This window comes from Carassius auratus, chromosome 16 (genome assembly GCF_003368295.1).
Source record: "Carassius auratus strain Wakin chromosome 16, ASM336829v1, whole genome shotgun sequence".
NCBI classification, from domain to species: domain Eukaryota; kingdom Metazoa; phylum Chordata; class Actinopteri; order Cypriniformes; family Cyprinidae; genus Carassius; species Carassius auratus.
In genome coordinates this window covers 3,284,036-3,307,546 of record NC_039258.1, presented here as the reverse complement: position 1 = coordinate 3,307,546, position 23,511 = coordinate 3,284,036, and the positions used below count along the sequence as shown (strand labels likewise).

Here is a 23,511-nt window from a genome sequence, read left to right as displayed (position 1 = left end):
TGTGTTGCTCTCATCTGTGAAATCAGACTGACCCAAATGTGCTCCGATTAAGAACAATCCGTCCGAAACCATGACAGAGAGCTCATCAAATTAACTGCCCAAACACTTTCCTTTTCACAAGAGTAACTCTGAAACTATTAAAATAATAATTCGAAATAAATCTCAGACAGTGTTGAATGTAATCGTTTAAAAATGTGGGAGTTTTTAAGGTTCTCCGGTCTTTTTTTGCTCACCAAGGCTGCATTTGTTTGATCAAGAATACAATAAAAAAAATTAAATATTATTACAATTTAAAAAACTGTTTTCTATGTGAATATATATTAAAGTGTAATTTATTTCTGTGATGTTCCGCTGTATTTCCAGCATCATTCCTCCAGTCTCCAGTGTCACATGATCTTCAGAAATCAGAATAATATTCATATTAGCTGCTCAAGGAACATTTCTGCTTATTATCAATTATTGCTCTTCCTGATAATTTTGTGGAAACTGATGCATTTGATTTTTCAGGATTCACAGATGAATTCAAAACATTAAAATTTAAAAAAAACATTAATTTATTTAAAAGCATTAAATTTAAATCAATGCTGATGGCTTAATTTTAATATGCATGACAGATAGAGCTATATTTTGATGTTTTTTTGTGTTAAAACATGTGCAAGTGAAGCAATGCTGGTGTTTCTGGTCTCTCAGCACTGATCTGCAGCTTTCAGCGCTGTACACTGGGCTGTGTGTCTCTGTTCACGAGATTCGCATTCGGAAACACTTTCATGTGCAAAGCTGGGAATGCAACAGAAGCGAGTCTGCATATGATGCATGTGTCATATTTGATGCATAAGGCGTTTATGGCTCATATAGACTGATATACAGAGAGAATATAGAGGAAAACAAGGCTTTTATGGCGCAGTTTCATCAGGGTTATAACACACGCTTCAAAATAAAGGTGCTTCACGATGCCATAGATGAACCTTTTTTATCTAAATGCTTCCATCAGGAACCTTTAGGATTCACAACCTCTTCTTTGTGGTAAAAGAAGGTTCTTTAGATTCTAAAGATGTAAGAAAGAGATGAATGGTTCTTTGAGGAACCACAAATGATGGTTCTATGGCATCGCTGTGAAGAACCTTTTAACTAAAACTGAAACTAAAACTATACCAAAAAAAAAAAAAAGTGTTAAAGTTAAATAAAACATGCAATGGGAAATTAAATGATGCACATGCATATTGATGCAATATGACATTTGCTTATACTGTATATTAATATGCACACAAAGATGTGATAAGCAGAAGGTAACCTTGTCTTACCTTTGGCTGTTTCCTGAGCGCACAGAGACGATGGAAGCACATCAGAACAGGAAAGAGTTTCCATGAGGACACAAGAAAGACCAAAAGACAGTCAACAGACCAGAAATGACTCTCAGGGAAACTATAAACTACTGTTTAAATGCTTTACTGTTTTAAAAGATTCATTTAATTACTACTCATTCATCAAGGATGCATTCAGTTGATCAAACGCATCAGTAAAGACATTTATAATGTTGCAAAAGATCTCAAATAGCATAAAAGCTGTTCTTTTGAGTTTCTATTCATCTGTGGATCCTGAAAAATAAAAAAGTTTCCACTGTTCTCAGTATATTATTCTGATTTCTGAAGACTGGAGGAATGATGGTGAAATACAGCGGTGCATTGCAGAAATAAATTATATTTTAACAGATATTCACATAAGAAACTGTTTTTAAAATTACAATAATATTTTACAATTTTTTTCCGTTTTTACTGTATTTTTCATCAAACAAATGCACCTTGGAGAGCAGAAAGGCTTCTTTCAAAAACTATAAAAGCTGCAACTCCACACTTGTGAACATTACTGTACATTTCTTGTTCATCAAATAAGTGTAATATTCCATAATTTCATTCACAGATGTTTAATGATTTGTAAAATTAAGATAACTCCACAATCTTTGCTTCTGAAAAACATAATATGTGTCAATACATCAATTAAATATTATCGCGCGGATCTCAACACTTCACACACAAACCTCAAAAACATCAACGATCAACGAATATCATGAAAAGATGAGTTTATAACATCATAATAAAACAAAACAACATAAATACAGTCAGCAAACAACAATCCTATCATTGCAATGCTTTAAAGCTCTTTTTAAATGGTCTTTCGGTGTCAAAAAGTAATTTTCAAAATCCAAAATAATCCAAGTATATAAAATCCACATGCATAATATATTGTCAAACACCCAGTCACTTTTAAATATTGTTTGTTACACATAAAAAAGAAAGATACTTTATTAAAACTAGCATGCAACCAGCTCTTTGCAGATAGCGTGACATTGCTCATTTCTTGTCTTTAGTGTCTCCTTGCATTACGCTGCTGTTCACTGAGCTGTTCAGTGGTATTTCCTGACTGATCAGACTGTGAATGCACACATAAAGCACACAGATTTAGGCCTGAATGTCACAACAGATCTGCTGTGTAAACTTCAGGCAAGCCTGTGGACTTTACAGCTCCAAAACCTTCCTCCCTCTCCGAAATGCAATGAGAACTGGGAAAAATGCATGCAACTTTCTTGCATGCAAGAAACAGTTGCACAAATAAAGAATGCATGAATGAAAACAGCTAAAACACTGCTGCATTAGAATAGTTGCATGCAATAGCTCACTAGTTTTGGAAGGGCTCGCTAGCATGACCAACACCAGAGATTAAAATACTCCTCCGGTCACCACAAATGTTGTCCCAAGCTCCTTCAGAAGAACTAAAAAAAATCTCGAAATACTTTCCCATGCATATCGATTTGATTTCTAAATATAAAAAGCAAAAGAAGAGCTCGGATCTTTACAAAAGTAAATTCTGAGCAAACATTTGAGGTCAATCTTAAAGAAGTTTTGTTTTCTTTAGCATTAATATAATATCATAGTTTTTGGTAACATTTTCATTTTCTAGATTTTTTTTATTTTATTTATTTTTTAATGTTTAATGTTTTAAATATATACATTTGTGATAACTTACTTTTAGATTTAGTTTTTTTTCCCCATTTTTTATTTATATATTTTCTGTTTCTATAGTTTTTTTAACTTTTGTTTTAAAATGTTTTTTTTTTTTTTGAAAAGGTTTGTAATTTTAACTTATTTTTAGATTTTTTTATTAAAAAAAATATGTTTTCATTTTAATTGTCATGCTTTAGTGTATTAGTTGTTAAATTATTATTTTTCTATATATTTATTCATTTTTATTTCAGTTTTTCATTTAATTTCAGAAATACCATTTTGTCATTTATTGTTTTGTTTCTTTGACAATGATATACAATACTGATCTCTTACTAATCTCTTAATGAAATTATTATTTAAAATATGAATTATCATAATATTAAAAACAAATATTTTTATTTATTATGAAATTATTAAATAATTGTATTTATTATCTGTAAGACATAATAAACAGTTAACAAAGTATTGTTCATTAAAATGATAAATTTAATATTACATCATTAGTGGACTTGGTCCTTGTCCTAAATGCACAAAGCAAAAATATTAAATATGGGGGAAAAAATAGAAAAGTATAAATATATATTTTTTTTAAGCTGACATTTCAGAATACACTCAGTAACTGATTACATACATTAAAACATTTTTAAATATTTTAGATTTTTAAATATTTGTCTTTTCAAATGCTTTTTTTAAATATTAGTTTTTTCAAATGCATATTTAGTATTTATCTTAAAATGCATGATTAAGAGCACGCTTATCCAGTTAACTAATGCATGCATTTGGTATTATCAAGACCAATAAATTGCAATTTCCCTATTGCATAACCATACTCGTATATCCAAGACAAATTACATTCAGTTCATGCATTGCTTGGCAATCACATCCATGATCTTTGCATTGCATGCACTATAATCTAATGTTTGAGCTTCAGACACATCAGAACACATGGAAAGCATGAGCTTTGACAACACTCATGACTGCAGAGACATTGCATAGACTTCACATGTTCTGCATTGATTTTGTAGGAGAAACTACTCAGATACAGTACGACACACTGAGCTGGAACAGTGAAACAAATGTAACTGTTTATAACATGTGCCTTTAGCGTGTGCACACTGACACAGAAATGCCACGTATGATTACAGTCATCTACAGCCGAGCAGATCTTCTGGCACTTTATATACACATACACATAAAGATCTCTTAAAGGTGAACATTTCTCATATAAACATTCTGACAGCAAGAGAATTACGCAATCAGAGAAACATCTGGAGTAAATAGCAGACTCGACTCACTGAACGCTTACTGGAGTGGAATGGGGAGGGATATTTTCAGGGGTTTCCCTCCATCAGGAGTCAGATTAAATAGAAGTGGGTCAGTTCACGATCCAGTCGACTGAATCATCAGCCAGCAGACCACAGAATCAGAAGAGAGCGATCTTCATGTCCTGACCTGTTCTTTCTACTGCACAGATCTGAGGTCACACAACAAACATCCAGTGCAATGTAGTGCACAGATGATATAATGTGTGATATTGTATTTAAAGGGACAGTTCACTCAAAAAATGAAAATGTGCTGTTTATTTACACACCCTTAAGCAATACAAGATATAGATGAGTTTATTTCTTCAGCTGAAACCGTGGTCCTTGGTGAAGAAAATTCTTAAAATGCAAGTCAATGGCTGCCGGCACTTTTGAGAGTCAAAAAAGCACATTAGGCAACACAAAATACAAGTGACTTCTTATGATATATTGAGGTCTTATGAAGTGAAACGATGAGTCTGTGCAAGAAACTAGTGATCAACCGATACTGATTTTTTTATTACCGATACCAATACCAATTATTTGCATGTTTATGTCCCCGATAACCGATATGCAGAACCGATATTTATTAACTGTTATAAAGTAAATAAATGACTGAGTGAAGAAAGAACATACTTCACTTTGGGTTTTCCTCTTTTCAGTCATTAAGAACAAATTATTATTACAAATTTCGATCCGATATTACAAAACCGATATCCGATTATGGTAAAATGCTTAAATATCGGGGAAAATATTGGATAAATCAATATATTGGTCGATCTCTACAAGAAACTAAAGATTATTTCAGACTTTATCATCTGTAATCCAGAACTTCAGACAAACAGTCCAGAGTGAGGTTCAGTTCACGAACGAATCATTCTTTTGAACCGGTTCAACAAATCAGACTGAATGGTCTGGAACAGTCCTCGGCTTGAGGAGCACAAATCTTCAACTCACTCACTCAATCAAAACTCACTTTCACAGACTTCTGACAGTCACTCAGACTCGAATTTAACCAAAAAAGTGGTGTATCTGATTCTGAATCAGAAGTACAGGTGATAATGCTGTTAATGATGTCTAGTTTCTTGCACTAACTGATTGATTTGCTTCATAAGAACTCAATATATCATCAGGAGTCACCTGTATTAATTTTGTGTTGCCTAATGTGCTTTTTTAAACTCTCAAAAGTGCCATTGCATTTTCTGAACCAGCAATGACCAAGGTTTCAGCTAAAACTCTTCTTTACTGTTCTACTGGAAAAAAGTCACCTACATCTTCGATGACCTCAGGGTGAGAAAATAAACAGCATTTTCATTTTTGGGTGAACTGTCCCTTTAAGGCTTCTGAGAATAACATGTTCGCAATTTAAACCAGAATGTTAAAATTCCTTCCGATCCCCATCCCTCGACTCTCTCACTCACTGCAGACAAACATACAAAATAAAAAAAAGACTATAATGAATCCACTTTAGACTCGCAGCAGATGTCACACACGATCACTGCAGCAATCCAAACGTTTGGAATGTTCAAGAATTCAAACTTTTGGAATGTTCAAGAATTCAAACTTTTGGAATGTTCAAGAATTTAAACTTTTGGAACGTTCCAAAAAAGAAGCACTTGCAACAATGTTACCGATCGCGACTGACAGAACGTTTGACACTTTGGAAACGGACCAAAAGATATAAAAACAACAAATTTATGTTGCTTTCCAGCACTGACTAAAATTTCTGAGATTTATTATTGGTTGTTTACTGAGAAACGGCATGCAAACCTAATCCATGCTGGTATGGAAACCATATGTTTCACACTCTATTTTTATTCATCAGTGCAAAGGAGAGGACACGACGAGCCACATCAGGAAGGAAGAAACTTGCCCTTCCCACAGAGCAATCAGCCTCACAGCTAAAACAAAGCTAAAGTACGGCGTCCCGCCCAACGATTCCTGAGAAACGAATACTTTCATTCATCAAGGATGCATTCAATTGATCAAACGTGCAAAAAGTTACAAAGGTTTTCAATTTCAAACAAATGCTGTTCTTTTAAGCTTTCTATTCACAATGTGAATCCTGAAAAATAAAATGCTTCAAAGTTTAAAAAAATATATATATTGTGCAGCACAATCAGAAATTCTTCTGAAGATCATGTGACACTGAAGACTAGAGGAATGATGCTGAAAATACAGCGGAGCATCACAGAAATAAATTACACTTTAACACAGATTCACATAAGAAACAACTATTTTAAATTGTAATAACTTTTAACAATTTTTACTGTATCTGTGATCAAATAAATGCAACCTCGGTGAGCAGAAGAGGCTTCTTACGAAAACAAATCTCACAGACCCCAAACTTTTGAACGGTAGTGAACTTTTCTGATTATTTACCAACAAAAATCCATTTAATTTGGCATAATGTCACTATATAGATCCAGCACTGACACAGGAAGGTTAGGATGGGTGGGTATGTACCATGTTCATGTAACTAATAGGATGCTTTAGAGTTTGGTTTATTTGGTTGGTGAGCAACAGTGAGTCAGATGGGATGGAAGAAATCATGAAACCTAACGAGGGCGTCTGCTATTGAAGATGATCGTTTGAGAGCGCTGCTGGACTCTGGCAGCCGCTGTCACTGAGCAACATCAACATTAAAATCATCACAATCACTGAGTCAAAGCTCCTAAACACACCACGAGATCCAAACCAACCCTACAGGCAACTACCTTAAAACGACACTCTACACTCTTTGATGGTTCCATGAAGAGCCTTTAACATCCACTCAATCTTTCCACTGAACAAAAGGTCCTATATATAAAGAAAAGGTTCTTCATATCATTCAAATGTTCTTCACACTTTCGAAACTCAAAAGGTTTTTGAAGAACCAAAAATGTTTTATTGCATCACTTTTAAGTTGCAACCTTTATTTTGATGAGCTCTGCTGACATAATAATGTCGATCATTATTGCATGCAAATTCGTTCTCTTTTTATTTGTTTGTTTATTAATAATAATAATAAATCTTAAGTATTTTTAAAGTACAACATTTTGGCAATAATGTTTTTCTAGAAATAAATGTTTTCTCAATTTAAAAAAAATTGGTACAGAAAAAAAAATGTAATTTCAAATTAAATAAAAAAATATATTTTAAATTTAAATAAAAATTTGTAAAAATGATTAAAAAAATTTTTTTTCACACACACACACAAAAAAAACTACAATAAAATAAAATATGTTTTTAAAAAAAATGCTTTTAGTTACCAATAATAACCCTGGTTGGTTTCACAGAGAGATCAATAATTTAAAACAGTGTAAAAAATGCATTTAATTCATTACCTTGAAAAAAAAAATGTTTATAAAAGTTTATAAAATTGAACAAAACCTGGTGCCTCTGCTGAAAGCTGTACAGATTTGACTCATCTGGTTGGTAATGTGTCTCTGGTCCCTAATATTACTTTAGTCAGAAACTGCACTTGAGGAGTGACTTGTGTTTTACATGTTCAGGCGGATCAGGACTCTAGGGGATTGACTTCCACATTGAAATGTGTTGATCACTGAAGCTCTGCAGTGTGTACGTGGCTGATCTTTCACACACAATACACTAGAAAACACACAGAGACAAAAGATGCATTCCAGAGGTTGACCAGCGAAGCCTGCATTGTCTTTGAGGAGACAAACATGATAAACAGAGGCTCAAGCTCTTGTTTTATGACACATTTCAATCATCGCTCGCTCTGATGAATTAAAAGGAAACGGAGGCTTTAGTCACGAATTCAGGTTAAACCAGCAGCTTATTGTTTTTAATAAAACAGCAAGATAATAAAAGACGTTATTTTACTATTATTTACTGTACATACTATTATGTTATTATTTACATTTTGAATTAGCTTTTATTTTTATATTTTCAGCTTTTGTGCTTTTGTAACTTTTATCATTTTTAAACAATACTATTATTTGTTACTTTTATACCAGTTACTTTTACTGTAGTACTCAAACTTGATTTTATATTTTCAATTTTAATTTTAGTTTTTAGTAATACTGTTATGAGTATTTTTTTATGTCACTATTTAAATTTAATACGTTTTTATTCTAGTTTTAATTAAGCGTGAGACCTAAACTTATTTTTATATTTTCACTTTTAATTTTATTATTTTAATTGTGCTTTAGTCATTTAATTAGTTTTATTTTTTCAAAATATTCCTTTTTTTCCATTTTAGTTTAGTTTGTTATTTTAGTATTTCAACTTAAACTTATTTATTTTAATAGTTTCAGTTGTATTTTTTTTTAGATTAGTACAATTTTTATCTGCTTTTTTTTTTATTGTAATTTATTTTAGTACATTTCTGCGCTTAAAACTTAAAACTTATTCAATTATTTGCACAGACCACACTGTTAAACTTTGTTTAAAAGCTATACTTCCAATATTAATGTTTTCTTTGAGCTTTATTTCAATTAACAAAACTGAATTTGAAATGAATGGGAAGTTGGCGCATTAATGACAACAGATTTAATGTGTTATTACACTTCACTGATACATGCACAAACATGCCCTCTCCTCCTTTAGCCACAAATATCCCATCATCCTTTGCAGCGCTCAGATACCGTCACCCCTCCGAGGCAAAGGAAATGACTTTACATGTGATTGAATGCGAGAGATAAGATGAAAATTACAAGGTTGTGAGTTCCAGCAGGAATTATCAGATGAAAACACACTCTCACTCATCAGCTCATCATCATCACGTTACTCGAAGAAGAGCCGGCGTACAGGAAGTAGAGCTGGGAAACCAACAGGGAAAACTGATCTACTTCCTCTATCCTCTATCATCAGCTGATGGCAGCCGAACCAATCTATTTCTATAGCGCTTTATACAATACAGTGAGTTTCAAAGCAGCTTCACTGTTGTAATAAACAAGGAAATAACATTGTTCATAAACGCTGCTTGATCTGTGCAGATTTCTCTCCTGATTCAGACCAGAACACTTTTTCACTGGAGGAAGTGTTATTATGGATTATTTGAGTTTGATTTGATTTGTTTCAGCTTTTCTCTTCACAATACATTAACTCAAGCACTGGAGTGCTGTGGATTATTGTGATGTCTTTATCAGACTCTCATTCTGACGGCACCCATTCACTGCAGAACAAGTGATGCAATGCAAAAACTCTTCCTAATCTCAGATGAACTGAAAATACATTTTCAACAAATTTCACCACCTATGAAAAAACCCAAACACAACGATACAGAGCAATGAAATCGTATCCTACAGTAATTCTAGCGGCTCCTGTAAATAAAGCGTCCACTAGAAGAGCACTGCGGTATATTCCCAGGTATTTCGACCCGGCACCCTCGGGGTCCTACAGTACGTCTTTTCTCCGTGTCACCATCTCTCTCTCTTCGAATAGTTTCGCAGATTCATGTTTCAAACTTCAAGAGGCTCACAGAATGGAAACTTGACTCCAGAACTGCCCTAAAGTCACGTCTCAGCGCCATTCTCAAATGAGCTCAATGCATACATCTCGTGAGAGCTTAAAAAGATTTTAATCCTGGTGGGATCTAAAAGGAAGTTCCCTGCAAACTGTGCAACCAATGCAAACCAATGCAACTCAATGCAACCACTGAGAAGACAAGCTTTTCATTCCCAGACATCAACTTGTAAATCTAAACTAGAAGGCATTACCCACACAACACTTCACTTAACAACTCAAAGCTCTAATCGGCTTCATGCCCTGTAGGTTTTTTGGGTGCTGCTGACATATAAGCATGAAATATGACATGCATCACCCTGAACAGGTGCCACACGACCGCAGGGGAAGTCTAGGGTTTTCTACACTGATGTAATCACAGTCTGGGAGGAATATCATTCTGCTTTATTATTACCGCACTTAAGTAGAAGAATAAACTCAAGTGACTTACAAACTACACAGAGAGCAGAAACATTCTGTATTCATGCAATAAAAAGTTTAATTTATGCAACACCTTATATACACAGTAAAAATTATTTTCAAGTAAAGATATATATATGAAAATATTATTTTAGTCTTTCTACCTGAAAATGTAATCATTAATTCAATGTTACTTGTTATTTCTTTATAACCATTTCTGAAATTTACTAAACTAACTTCTGAATGAAAATAGTTTTATGACCAAATCTTTTTTCTTTCAGTTTAAGAATAAAAATAAAAATAGTTAAAAATGTAAATAAAAACATTTAAGTAAAAAATAACATTTTAGTCTTTCGTACTCAAATTTGAATGTTTAAATTAATGAATTACGCATTTCTTTATAATTATTAGTTATTTCTTAGTAAAAAAAAAATTAACCAGTTTGTTTATTATTTGAAAATGTAAATAAAACTGTTTTATTTTAGTCTCACTTCTACTGTCACATGTCTGTAGGTGTTAAATGAACATTTTTAATTATTCATGCCCCAGTGCATGATGGGAAATACACTGAAAAAAAAAATATTCATTGAATTTACTAAAATATTTATTTAAATATAGCTAAAATAAATTGATTGCAACCACTTACCATAATTTTTTTTTGTAAATTCAATGAATCATACCATCATAATCATAATTCGTTTAAAACCAATTAATATTTATTAATTAAAATCAAAAACTAAATTTAAACGGATTAAACTAGCAAAACTGAATTACGCTTAATTTAACTGGGGCCATAATCATTTTTTTCAGTGTAGTTGTTTCTTAGTAAAAAAAATTCACCATTTTTTTTTTTTGTGTTTACAGTAGTTATTTTTTGAAGATGTAAATAAAACTGTTTTCTTTAGTCTCACTTCTTCAAAATTCCACATTTAATTTCACGTTCACAATATTTGTTAATTTTTACAACAGTAGCATCTTCTGAGTGAAAATTTGTAAATCCAAAGCCATTTTTGTGACAACTTACCCAAGTACAATTTAATAAAATATGTATTAAAAATGTATTAAATTACTCTCATCTGATATAATATTACTAAACATTTGATTGCATACTTATTGATTTTGAGATGCCAATTAAATGTCTCAAATTAATCTGACCTTTTAAGTGTTGTTATCTCAAATATCCAAGATTATTTGTTTGCATTTATCGATTGTTCGTGATCCATCAGAACAAAAATGTTAATGAGGGGAATTTCCATAATTGCATTGACTTGTGTATAGTCCTGGGTAAATGAATATCAGATAGCACTAATTATGTGCTATAAAAAAAAAGTGCAACTAATGTTGGACTACAAATGGAAATGTGCTGACTAATGGACTGGAGCAGTCCAAACATGGACATTTAATGACCTTCATTTGAGTTAATTGTTGCATGAATACTAGGCCTAACACTTTCATTGCATGCAAACACCTCTATTTATGATCCAGGAAACAAAGAAAGTCAGAAAGTCACAAGATGTTGTTTTTTGGCTAAATAAAGCCTGAATATAAATAGATTTTGCCTAAAGAGTAACAGACTTCTCAAGCTTCCTCAAACTGCGTGAAATTGAACATAAGCGTTTCCTTTTCCAGTTTCGTCAAGGCCCTGATTGTTTTCCATTTCACATCCCGAGTGTAAGACGAGATTATGCTTACCTGCCCATGCAAACGCGACGCATGCTGGATTTCATTCTTGCAGACTGTCTCACCTTGAGGCAATGTGAACACGGTTCAGATCATGAGACCTAATAGCTCGTGATCCAAAGCCCGTGGGCCAATGCAACAGCGAATCACTTACCACACTAAACTTGACTCGATGAGCAATGCAATGCAAATAAATGCTGCTGCATTATAGTTCATGCAACTAAGGGTCAGATTTACTAGATGGATAAATTAGCATCAGATCGCACTCATAATAAAGCGCAGATGGGAGTGCAAACTAATAATGACAATGCACAAATCAGCTCATTTCAGTAACGACCAACACTATCCACCAGCATTTGTACTAACAACAAATGCACTAAATAGGCTACACATTTTTGATTGCAAATCTTAATCAAATCATATATTCTCCTCCCATAAATGTTGCATGTGAAAGTGAAACTTCTACAAATGCATATGCAACAGAATTAACTGTGTCCATGCCTTTTCATTGCTGACGTCTCACTGTGTGTCTTCAGTAAATCCTGAGCTTTTTTTATGCAGAAAGAGGGGTTTGCACTGATGCAAGCTGTGAGTAAATTTGAAGTATGACTAAAAGTAGTCTATGAATACCAAAGCTCAGCTTTTTGTGCATGCTGACTTTAAGGAAAACAACTGATTCAAACACAGTAAAGTGTGATTTACGAAGCTGATGATTCGGCTTTCATGTGGTAATTTAAATGCTAAATGGAGATTAGAGGAAACTAATGAATCATAAGTAACCAAATTCCCACCTGATACTGTAATAACCAACATTCATCATGGCTTTAGTGTGTCACATGTCTAGGTGTTAAATGAACATGAAGTAACACACCAGCGAAACATTTCATGCATACTTCTGTTCACGAACCTGAAGATCAGATTCTCTTCTTCACTGTTTAAACTACGTGTGCTATTTAGCATTAAACCACCAGATTCAAATCACAAATCATATACGCACATCTGTCCCTGATTTCATTTGAATTAGTGACAGAACACCAAAATTAAAAGGCTAAATTAACTGATTTGCTAATTAATTAACAGAAGCATTGCTCTCGCTTCGATCAGCTCTAAACGATAACAGCTCATTTATTTTTGGTAAATTAAATTTTACACGCACATATATACATACAGACAGTGTATAGATCTATATACAAACTGTAAATATTGTAAATACTGTATGCAGGAGATAGACATATTATAGCATTGCATATGCATATATATTAACCTCAAATAAACAGTGTAATCTTTTAAATAACGTTTGTGAAAATAAAGTCAAAATATTTGAAACAATGTTCCATCGTCGTCATTCATGTTCATTTAAAAATTAAACATACTTGTTCTGATCTGAACTTATTTAAATATATATAAAAGGAAAAAAGTGATCATACTAAATTTGGTTATGATTTAAATAATTAAAACGTCTTACTGACAAATGGGTAAAACTTTTAGGATGAATGATAGAGGCAAGAAAAATTATTTAATATATTCTTGTTTTTTGTCGTATTTTTGTTATGGAACTATTTACACTGAATGAGATTTTAGTGAGTGTCTTCAGTAAACAATGGTAAAAGATTGATTGAAAAAAGAAAAATGTCTTAATCCACTGCATGTTTCTCCAAACTTTCTATGATTTTCTTCTTCACATGTATCAAAAATAGAGGTGTGGTATTTTTCCACGCAATGAAAGTGTTTGCTTTACACGTGCATTAATTCACATATGTCACCCTGGAGCACAAAACCATTCATAAGGGTCTTTATCCATCATCTGAAGGATGAATAAATAAGCTTTCCATAGTTTGTTAGGATACAACTATGTGAAAATCTGGAATCTGAGCGTGCAAAACAATCTAAATATTGAGAAAATCGTCTTTAAAGTTGATCAAATGAAGTTCTTCATATCTCAAAATTAAGTTTTGATATATTTACGGTAGGAAATTTACAAAATATCTTCATGGAACATGATCTTTACTTAATATCCGAATGATTTTTGGCATGAAAGAGAAACCGATAGCTTTGATCGATACAATGTATCGTTGGCTATTGCTACAAATATAGCTTTAGTGCTGTGCATGTTTGAGCTGCTCCACTAGTCTCTAGTTATCGGTGTGGCACACCAGCACACATTGCCATCATGTAATCTACTGTACTGTCTCTCAAACTTGAGCAGTGCTGCAAACATGAGGCCCGTCCAGGAATGTCACGCCCAGAACGGGCCCCGCTCTCTCTTGGGCTACTCTCCATGAACACAAACCCAAGCTGAGTTTCTGTGAGCATGCATTTGACCGTGAGGGCCATCGAACTCCTATGTGCATGCAAAAACACATGCAGGCAATTTGTGAGAGGTTTCAGACGGACAGAGTTCACCTATAACGAGGAGAAACACGGCTCTTATATGCCACTTTAATAAGAGTTAAAAAAAAAAAGCATGCAGTGATTGTGTGACTGTACCTGCTTTCTCCTTTTGCATTGGAGGGCGGAGGGTGCAGAATAGTCTGGTTTTCTTCCATCTCAACCACGCATTTCGTTTTGAGCTCAATCTCTGCAAGCCAAAAGTTGTTAAAACTCGGCTAAAGTTCGATTTTTGTGCAAAAAAAAAAAAAAAAAAAAGTCTGAAATGCATTCAAACGCAACACTTCTTCTTGTGAATATGCAACAGCCATACCTGAGCTACAGCAACTTAAAAAACAAATAATAATGCTTGTTTTTACTTTCTTAATCGTCTCTTACCTCTCCTGTTCATTGGTCGGACCCGAACCGCTACTTTTACCTTCGTATCCGACATTTTTATCCAATCTGAAGGCTTTGAAGTGAAGGAGAAAGCCGCTAGCTGCTCCGCACGGCTAACAGAATAATAACATCAAACTCTCCGCAAACTCTCCACAGACGCGTCTGAGGTGCTGTACCTTGCTAAAACACCCCAACAGTCCATACCCGAGCGGACAAATCGGTGAATATTAATCCAGACGAGACTTGTGTTGTGTTAGAGTTCAGTGTGTGTGTTTATAAAGGATCCTCCACCGCGGAGAGAGCAGCATCCAGACCGCCATCTTCCGCCGACTGACCCCAAAAACACACACAAATGTGCAGTGTGCATGAATATGCATGAAAGAAATGAGCTGAAAAGAGAGCAGATGGGCCACAGCGACCCTGTGTAACTCCTACACGGCGATATAAAATGACTGGTCATGTTAGAAGAAGAGGAGAAACAGTCTTGCGTCTCATATCAATAAACTTAAATGCTCCTTCCCTGCCTTTTCTGTTCTTGCATGTGTTGGTTTCTCCTTTCGAAAAAGTACTGGCATGCTCAAGCATCAACATTTAATCAAAAACATGATTAAATATCAATGAATCCATTAATAAAAGTCAGCTTTAAGTGTCAGAATTAAAATACAAATAGCTTCTAAAAGCATTGATTGATCAGTTTGATATTTTACACTGTACTATTGACATTATAAGAGTTGCTAAATGTAATCAAAACGAATTACAGAAGCAGCATCTAAAGAAAATTAAGACAACTGAAGTGTAATTACATAAATATTAAATGCATATAAAAAAATGGATATGCCTCTTATATATTTCCATAAAATGCATGCACAAAATCATATATATATTTTTTTGTAATGCAATCTATTTGTTATAACATTTGCAATATTTCATATACTATTTTATATTATATTATTTTCCCCCAATTTATTAAAGGCCTTTTATGTTTAACCATGAGGTAATGATTATTCAATTTACACTGTACTATGTTATTGACAGTAAAATAATTGCCAAATTAATTATAAATAAAATAAAGAAATATACAGAAGCAGTATCTTTGCTCTACGCCTAAAAACATCAATTTGCGATGACATTTGCACAATTGCACTTTTTACGATATTGTTATTATAAAGATATTGTATATTTTGATTAAAAGAAAATATTTATGCATGCTTACTTTTTTATTTTTGGGCAATATATAAAATTTACATTTACATCTTTGGTATTTGTAATGGCATTTGCGCTATACATTTTTTATGATATTGATATTATAATATCATATATATTCTAATGCCTTTTAAACATAACCATGAATGCCCCGAAATATTTTATTTTTATAACTAATATGTTATTATAAACTATTTTATACATCTTTTTGCACTATTCTCATTGTATGCAGCTCAAATGCAAACACTAAGTGATACTAATGCACGGTTTTGTCTTGACAATAAAAGCACATTAATCTGATTTTCTCTAGAGAAAGTGCAGGTCGTTTTCACTGAGATGTGAGTTACAGTCAGAAGTGCTTTATAACATGCTGTGACGACGACAGCAGTCTGGTACGATCAGGGGAAATGGAGCGGAGCAGATTATGGGATTCCCCTAGGGTTGCTTTAATCACGGTGGATTAAACATTAAGAATTTATCAAATTATTTAATGCATGCAGTTTTAAATAATGCCAGTTTACATATAACATGAGCCAGTGCTTAAATTTCTTCAACAGTGAATATCAAGGGAGTTTAACATACAAATCATTGAATTTCGAAGATGTTTTTGCATTTATAAATCACAGGGTAGACTTAAATAGAAAATAAAAGTAGGCTTGCGAAGTGAACTGTAGTTTTAACATGCACTTAATTATCCAAATTGACTTCTTACTACATCTAAAATTCAATCCCATTAGAGAAACCCAGAATTGAGTGCACTGATCAATACATACATTATACGTTATATACACAGATGCATTGCATTTTGCACAAAATTTTTTTTGTATACTCTATACTTATGCATAAATTGATGTACTATCATGAGTATTTAAGACAGGCATAACAAGTCAAATTCCCTATTTGACCAATATATAACAACATAGACCAGAAACTAGAAACCTTCCATTTGTTAGCATAGCGCTTTAGCCACTACCCCACCAAACCTAAACTCACACACACACTACAATTAATCCACCTAAAAATATGCATGGATTTACGCTTCTCTAAGTAATGCGTGTGCATATTAATGGTTCAAAGTAATCTAAAAGTAATCAAAAGTACCCTGATTACCTAAAATGTGTAATGGATAACGTTAGAAACCACAATTATTTTATGCAATTTGGTATCAATAATGGATTACATATTGTAAGTAATTTACCCAGCAATGCTCATTTTAATAATTGAATAATTAAGTAATGTGGATATTCACGGTTGAAAAGTAATCTAAAAGTAATCAAAAAGTAATCTGATTACATATCCTAAAATGTGTAATTTTATGGATTTTAGTAACGTAATTTGGAGTAAATAACAGATTACAAATCTGTAAGTAACTCTACCCAGCAATACTTTTTTAAATAAAAAAGTACCAAAAAGTAAAATAATTTTGATCTTGGAGCACAAAACCAGTCGCTGGGGTTTATTTGCAGCAAAAGATAACAATACATTGTGTGGGTCAAAATTATCGATTTTTCTTTTATGCCAAAAATCATTAGGATATGAAGTAAAGATCATGTTCCATGAAAATATTTTGTACATTTCCTACTTTAAATATATCCAGGGGCGGATCTACCAGGGTGGCATATAGGGTGGCAAATGCCACCCTAAAAGAAAGCCTTGCCACCCCTGCTGCCACCCCAGTTGGGAGCAACGAATTAAAGGTTATGGCCAATTTGTAAATTTACTAGCGCTAATCTTTCGTGATTCGATCCTGCTCCGAACTCCCGAACTGATTCAAATGATCCGCGAAGCCGCTCCGAACTCTCGAACTGATTCAAATGATTCGCGAACCTGCTCCGAACTACCAAACTGACTCAAATGATTCGCGATCCCCATAACTGACTCAAATGATTCGCGACCCCGCTACGAACTCACGAACAGATTCAAATGATTCGCGATCCCCATAACTGACTCAAATGATTCGCGAACCCGCTTTGAACTCCCAAATTGACTCAAATGATTCGCGATTCCCATAACTGACTCAAATGATTCGCGACCCCGCTACGAACTCCCGAACTGATACAAATGATTCGCGATTCCCATAACTGACTCAAATGATTCGCGATCCCGCTCCGAACTCCCAAACTGACTCAAATGATTCGCGATCCCCATCACGGACTCAAATGATTCGCGATCCCGCTTCGATCTCCCGAACTGATTCAAATGATTTGCGATCCCCAAACTCTAATAATTTACAAAGTATTAATATACTGTAATATTTTTGTTGTTGTTGTTGTTGTTGCTATAAAAACAGACTCAAGCCATCAATAGCCTTTAAAATGGCTTAAAATGCATTATATAAAAAAATAATGAGGCAATAATGATTGGTTAATAATAACATTGTTAAAATACATAATGTAGGCAAATACAAAATAAACAATTTATGTACATGTTATTACAAATGCCCTGTGATTGCTGCTGTTACACTTACAGGACGATCAAACCCTTGTTTAGGCAACTGACCAAACATTTAATTCATATTCACTTAATCTTTCATTTTTGGACACCTTTCTGCTATAGATGACACAGGCTTTATAATTTCTTCAACAAAAAACGTGCATATCACAACCCTTACAAAAATAAACCATGGTTTTATCATAGTAAAACTGCTTAGTTTCCTTTTGCATGATTTCTGAATGCTTGAGACTATAAAATAAATTAGAGTCATAATAAAGTTATAGCCACAGGTAAATGTCCAGAGCTACAATTGTGATTTGTAAATAATTCAAATTTATTAATTTAGTTTTTTATTTGATTAAAGTTCTATTTTCACCCCTATACTAGGTGTTTTTTTCATCATCATATTTGAGGAAGTGGGGCACAACAATAAATCCTGCTTATGGGAACCCTTAAGGTGTTGTTATACACGTCTCTGGGAATGTGTGCTCTACCACACACACACACACACACACGCACACACACACACACACACACACACACACTGAAGCACGCGTGGTGTTTTCAGCTCTTCACTATATTAACACATGATGAATGCTACACATGTGCACATCAGCGCTATGAGAGGATTTCACCTTTTCATTTGATAAAACTATCGTCATTCTTTCGTATCGTATACACAGACTGACATAAACGACAATGTCTTTATGACAACCTGTCAAAATAAAATCTCGGTATAACTTGAAGAAACTCAAACAAAAATTGATCCTCATGACTGGTGTTGTGGTCCAGGGTCACCTGTGCATTTACACAGTTCAAAAGTAATCTAAAAATAATCAAATGTAATCTTATTATACCACCTAAAGTGTGAAATGTAATGGATTACGCTATACTACAGTTTCGCCATGTAATTTGGAATAAGTCATGGATTACATTTTGTAAGTAATCCACTCAGCAATAGTCATTTTTGATCACAATACAAGTCTTTAGTGTCCACGGCATAGAACTTGACCGCATGAGCGCCACGGTCCAAGACAACACAAGCACATTCAATACCTAGCCAACCTAGCAATGTCCAGTAGGGTTGACCATCGTCCCCCATCCTCCAAAGACCGAATGGAGATGCAATGTCCCAAACCCATGCTTTCAGTCCATTCTTGATGATCTGAGGACGATTTGGGATGAGATTCACACAGAAGGAGCTCTTGGAGATCTGCAAGCACATGGCATTCAAAGGTGCTGTCAACGTCTCACAGTTTCATACAAAAAGGACAACTTCATTTCTTCTGGATGTGGTGAGACAGAGCACAGATGCATTTGAGACAGAGCACATGTACCATTCGGTCTTTCTTCTGCAGGGAGAACCTTCCAAAACACACTTTGCACTCCAGCAGATTCAACTTAATCTCTGTCAGGATGTCTTCAGCTCTCATATATGATAGGATCTCAGACATCTTGTGCTTTATATAAATAAATACTGGCAAAAATGGGTTGAGGGGATGAGAGAGAGTTTTATGACTGCAAACATGATCATGTGACTGAATAAACATGAGCTGAGAGTCTCTACTAGCCTTGTGTGGTGAGAAGCAAAATCACTTTACAGCAGAGAAACTGTTAATAATTACATTTAAAAAAATAATGCATATACAAATGTCATCTATAATAAGCACTGGTTGATAACAACACATCTACCTTTAATAGGGGTTTAAAAAAGTAAAAGTACTTGAGAAAATAAATGTCTGGATTCTGTTTTACCTTAAATGAAAAGAAAAAACAGAAGACATTATATTTTGCATTAAAAAATGGTGTATATATACACTATAATGTTTGATAATTTACTAAAAATCACTAATCAATTGTGTAAAAAAATTCATTCAATTCTGTATATTTATTATTTATAATAATCCATACACAATACAAAAGTTGAAACCTTTTGCTATAAATAGTCTATATGTTGACTACAATCATAAAACTGTATAAAAGCAATTAAAATCTGATTTATAATCAAGTTTTTCAAAAAGAGGAATCTGATATTTTGCATAAAGAAAATGATCTATATATTCACTGTGACATTATTTACTATAATCATACATTTGGAAAAACAACAATTAAAGTCTTTATTATCATTAATAATAAGAGTATATGAGAATTTCATATTTTGCATAAAGAAAATGGTCTAAATATCATTCACTATAATCTTAAAATTCTATAATAGCAATTAAAATATTTAATATTCTTAAAATTAGTAATAAGAAGTTTTACAAAAGTAAAAAAAAAGTCCATATATTCTCTGTGACATTATTTACTATAATCAAAAAGATTTATAATAGCAATAAAATAAGCTATATCATCATTAATAAGGCATTACAAAAGTTAGAATTCCATAATAGCAATTAAAACTATTATTATTAATATTAATATTAATTACGGATGCTATTTAATCATACAATAAAATGTAAATGATAGAAAATAAAATCTTTAATATTATTTTTATTATTATTGAATTAAGTGAGGAAATATCCTTAATTGTTCTGAAAATTGCACAGCAAAGCGTGGTCCTAAAACAGGTTTTCTGAAACATGAGCTGGTTTTGTGAGCTTGAGAGACAGAGCGTCTATTTCTGTCTGACATCTGACTCCACCGGTCAAATGAGCTCAGCGTCCACCGATGCAGATCACAGCTGAGGAGCAAAAACACTCTTACACTCACATCAGTTATTTCCACAGTATCCTCCAGCAGTTCTGTGAGAGGCGGATTAAGATTGTGACTGAATGTTAAAGAACACACTACTATATCTATAAGTCAATTCATATATATATATATATATATATATATATATATATATATATATATATATATATATATATATATATAAATATATATATAAATATAGTGTGTATATACATATGTACACTACCGGTCCAAAGGTTTGGGATCAGTAAGACTTGTAATGTTATTTAAAAAAGTCTCTTTTGCTCATCAAGGCTGTGTTTATTTGATAAAAAATACAGAAAAAAACAGTAATCTTGCAAAATGTTATAATAATATAAAATAATGGTTTCTATTTTAATATCATTTAAAATATAATTTATTTATGTGATGCAAAGCTGAATTTCTATCATCATTACTCTAGTATGTGTCACATAATCTCTCAGAAATCATTATAATATGCTGATTTATTATTAGAATTATGTGCTGCCAAATAATTTTTGGGAAACTGCAATAATTTTTTCAGGATTCTTTAATGAATAAAAATAATAAAAATAACAGAATTAATTTAAAATATAAATCTTTTCTAGATGTATTATATATAAATCCATATAAACAATTTTATATATATATATATATATATATATATATATATATATATATATATATATATATATACACACATATATATATATATATATATATATATATATATATATATATATATATATATATATATATATATATATTTAAGATTTAAGAATAATATTATTTATAAATTATTATTATTTGTAAGTCGCTTTGGATAAAGTGTATTATTAATAAAATAACGTATTTATTTTTATCATTATATTATAAAAATCAATTTTTTTATTTTTTTTAAATAATGGTACATTTTTGTTTCTGAAGGGACAAAAAAATTACTTATTGTGCTGGTTAAGGCAGAAAAGCCTAAAACTAAAATAATAATATAAAAAATACAAAAAGACACAAAATCACAAGAAACATGAAATTTAATCACAAGATTCACTTACATCCCAGGTAGTTGCATGTAAATTGTGATCAAACAAACACATAAACAAAAGTCATATATTGAAAAGCTGCAAAGTTCAGTTACGCTGTGCCATTCTTCACAGAAAACTAGTCGTTTAATATCATTGAGAGACGCAGAATCATTTACAATTTACGTGAAATGCAAAAATAAGGACAAAAAGGCATTGAAATGTTTCACAGATGCCAATACAAGAGTTTGTGAAGCTTCACATGACGCTCGGATCATCAGCAGACCGTCACATTATTAATAGAGGAACATAATTCATTCACAGGACTAAACTAGTGATGTTTCAACCAACACTTAACAGATGCGTTAGTGTGAGCAACAAAACACTGAAACTTAGCAGATCCTGTGTGAACTAAGTAATCGTTGAGTGCAAAACATTTCAGTCTCAGGATACTGCAATTAAAAGACTAGATTAACATCAGCCACGCCGCTCTGGAGTGATCATATCAGGAAAAACACTAATGCATAACACACACAAACAAGGAACAGGTGAGAGTCATTAACACATGCATGCAGGCACACGATATCTGTGTTAAACACAAGACACAGAAGTCTGTGAAGGCTTGAATACTGCTGTAAGAGTGTGATGATCAGGAACATAATAATGTGATGATTCTAGCTAACATGAAAAACTAAAAACTGCAGTTTATTTACACCGAGGAACAAAATGATAAAAAAAAAACTCACTGTTCTGAGTTTTTCCTCACAACTTTTTTCATAATAATGATACATTAAAATTTGTCGAAATGTAATGTTTATGGTTTCATTTTTGCCTTTCTCACAGTATATAAACTATTTCTGTGTCTACAAATACATTCTGAGCTGCGCAATTGCAAGAAATACGAGATAAGATTCAACTGTGACAAAGTCAGAAATGTGACCAAAAAAAAAATCTGAATTGAAAGAAAAGTCAAATGCGAGATGACTCGAACTGCAAGAAAAAAAAAAGTCTCAAATTTGATAAAATAAGCGAAAGGTGAGAATAAACTAAATCTGAATTGTGAGACAAAGAAAAATTGTGAGAAGAAAAACGAAATGTGAATTGCAAGAAAAAAACTGTATTTAAAAGATTTAAAACTTTTGAAATAAATGCAATGTACATTTTTTTGTAATGCAATTAAACTAAAAACGTAACTTGACATTTTTCATGTGAGATTTAAAAAAAATCAAAGCGGTGACAAAAAATCTGAAATTTGAGATTAAAAAAAAAAGTCAGAAATGTACACTTTTTTTTTAAAAAAAACTTGTTTTCTCCAAGGAAAAAAAAATATATAAAGGCAATTGTGACTTCATCGCAATTCGTTTTTTTTTTGGCTCATATTTCTGACTTTTTCCTTGCATTTGCTGTAAACTAGCAATAATATTTTTCTTCTAAGAATTGAATGCATCTATTAATTCTAAAAAAGAAAAGACAGAATTACAAGATGTAAACTCAGAATTATGAGAGAGAGAAAAAAAGTCAGAATTGTAAGGGATTAAAAGTTCATTA

General features: G+C 32.6%; 1 protein-coding gene across 5 annotated transcripts in view; it reads right to left on the bottom strand.

Annotated features, from left to right (window-relative positions):
- kif13a (kinesin family member 13A) overlaps positions 1-15,083 on the bottom strand; it is a 57,902-nt gene extending 42,819 nt beyond the window's left edge. For 3 of the 5 annotated variants that reach the window (XM_026283377.1, XM_026283378.1, XM_026283379.1), the window contains exons 1-3: positions 14,618-15,083; positions 14,339-14,429; positions 1,302-1,314 (exon numbers count right to left, since the gene is read on the bottom strand). In XM_026283377.1, the coding sequence (XP_026139162.1) occupies positions 1,302-1,314; positions 14,339-14,429; positions 14,618-14,672 (159 nt within the window). In that variant the 5' untranslated portion in view covers positions 14,673-15,083. The remainder of the gene's footprint in view (positions 1-1,301; positions 1,315-14,338; positions 14,430-14,617) is intronic. The other 2 variants (XM_026283380.1, XM_026283381.1) reach the window with 1 other exon arrangement.
- Positions 15,084-23,511: the final 8,428 nt, after the last annotated feature.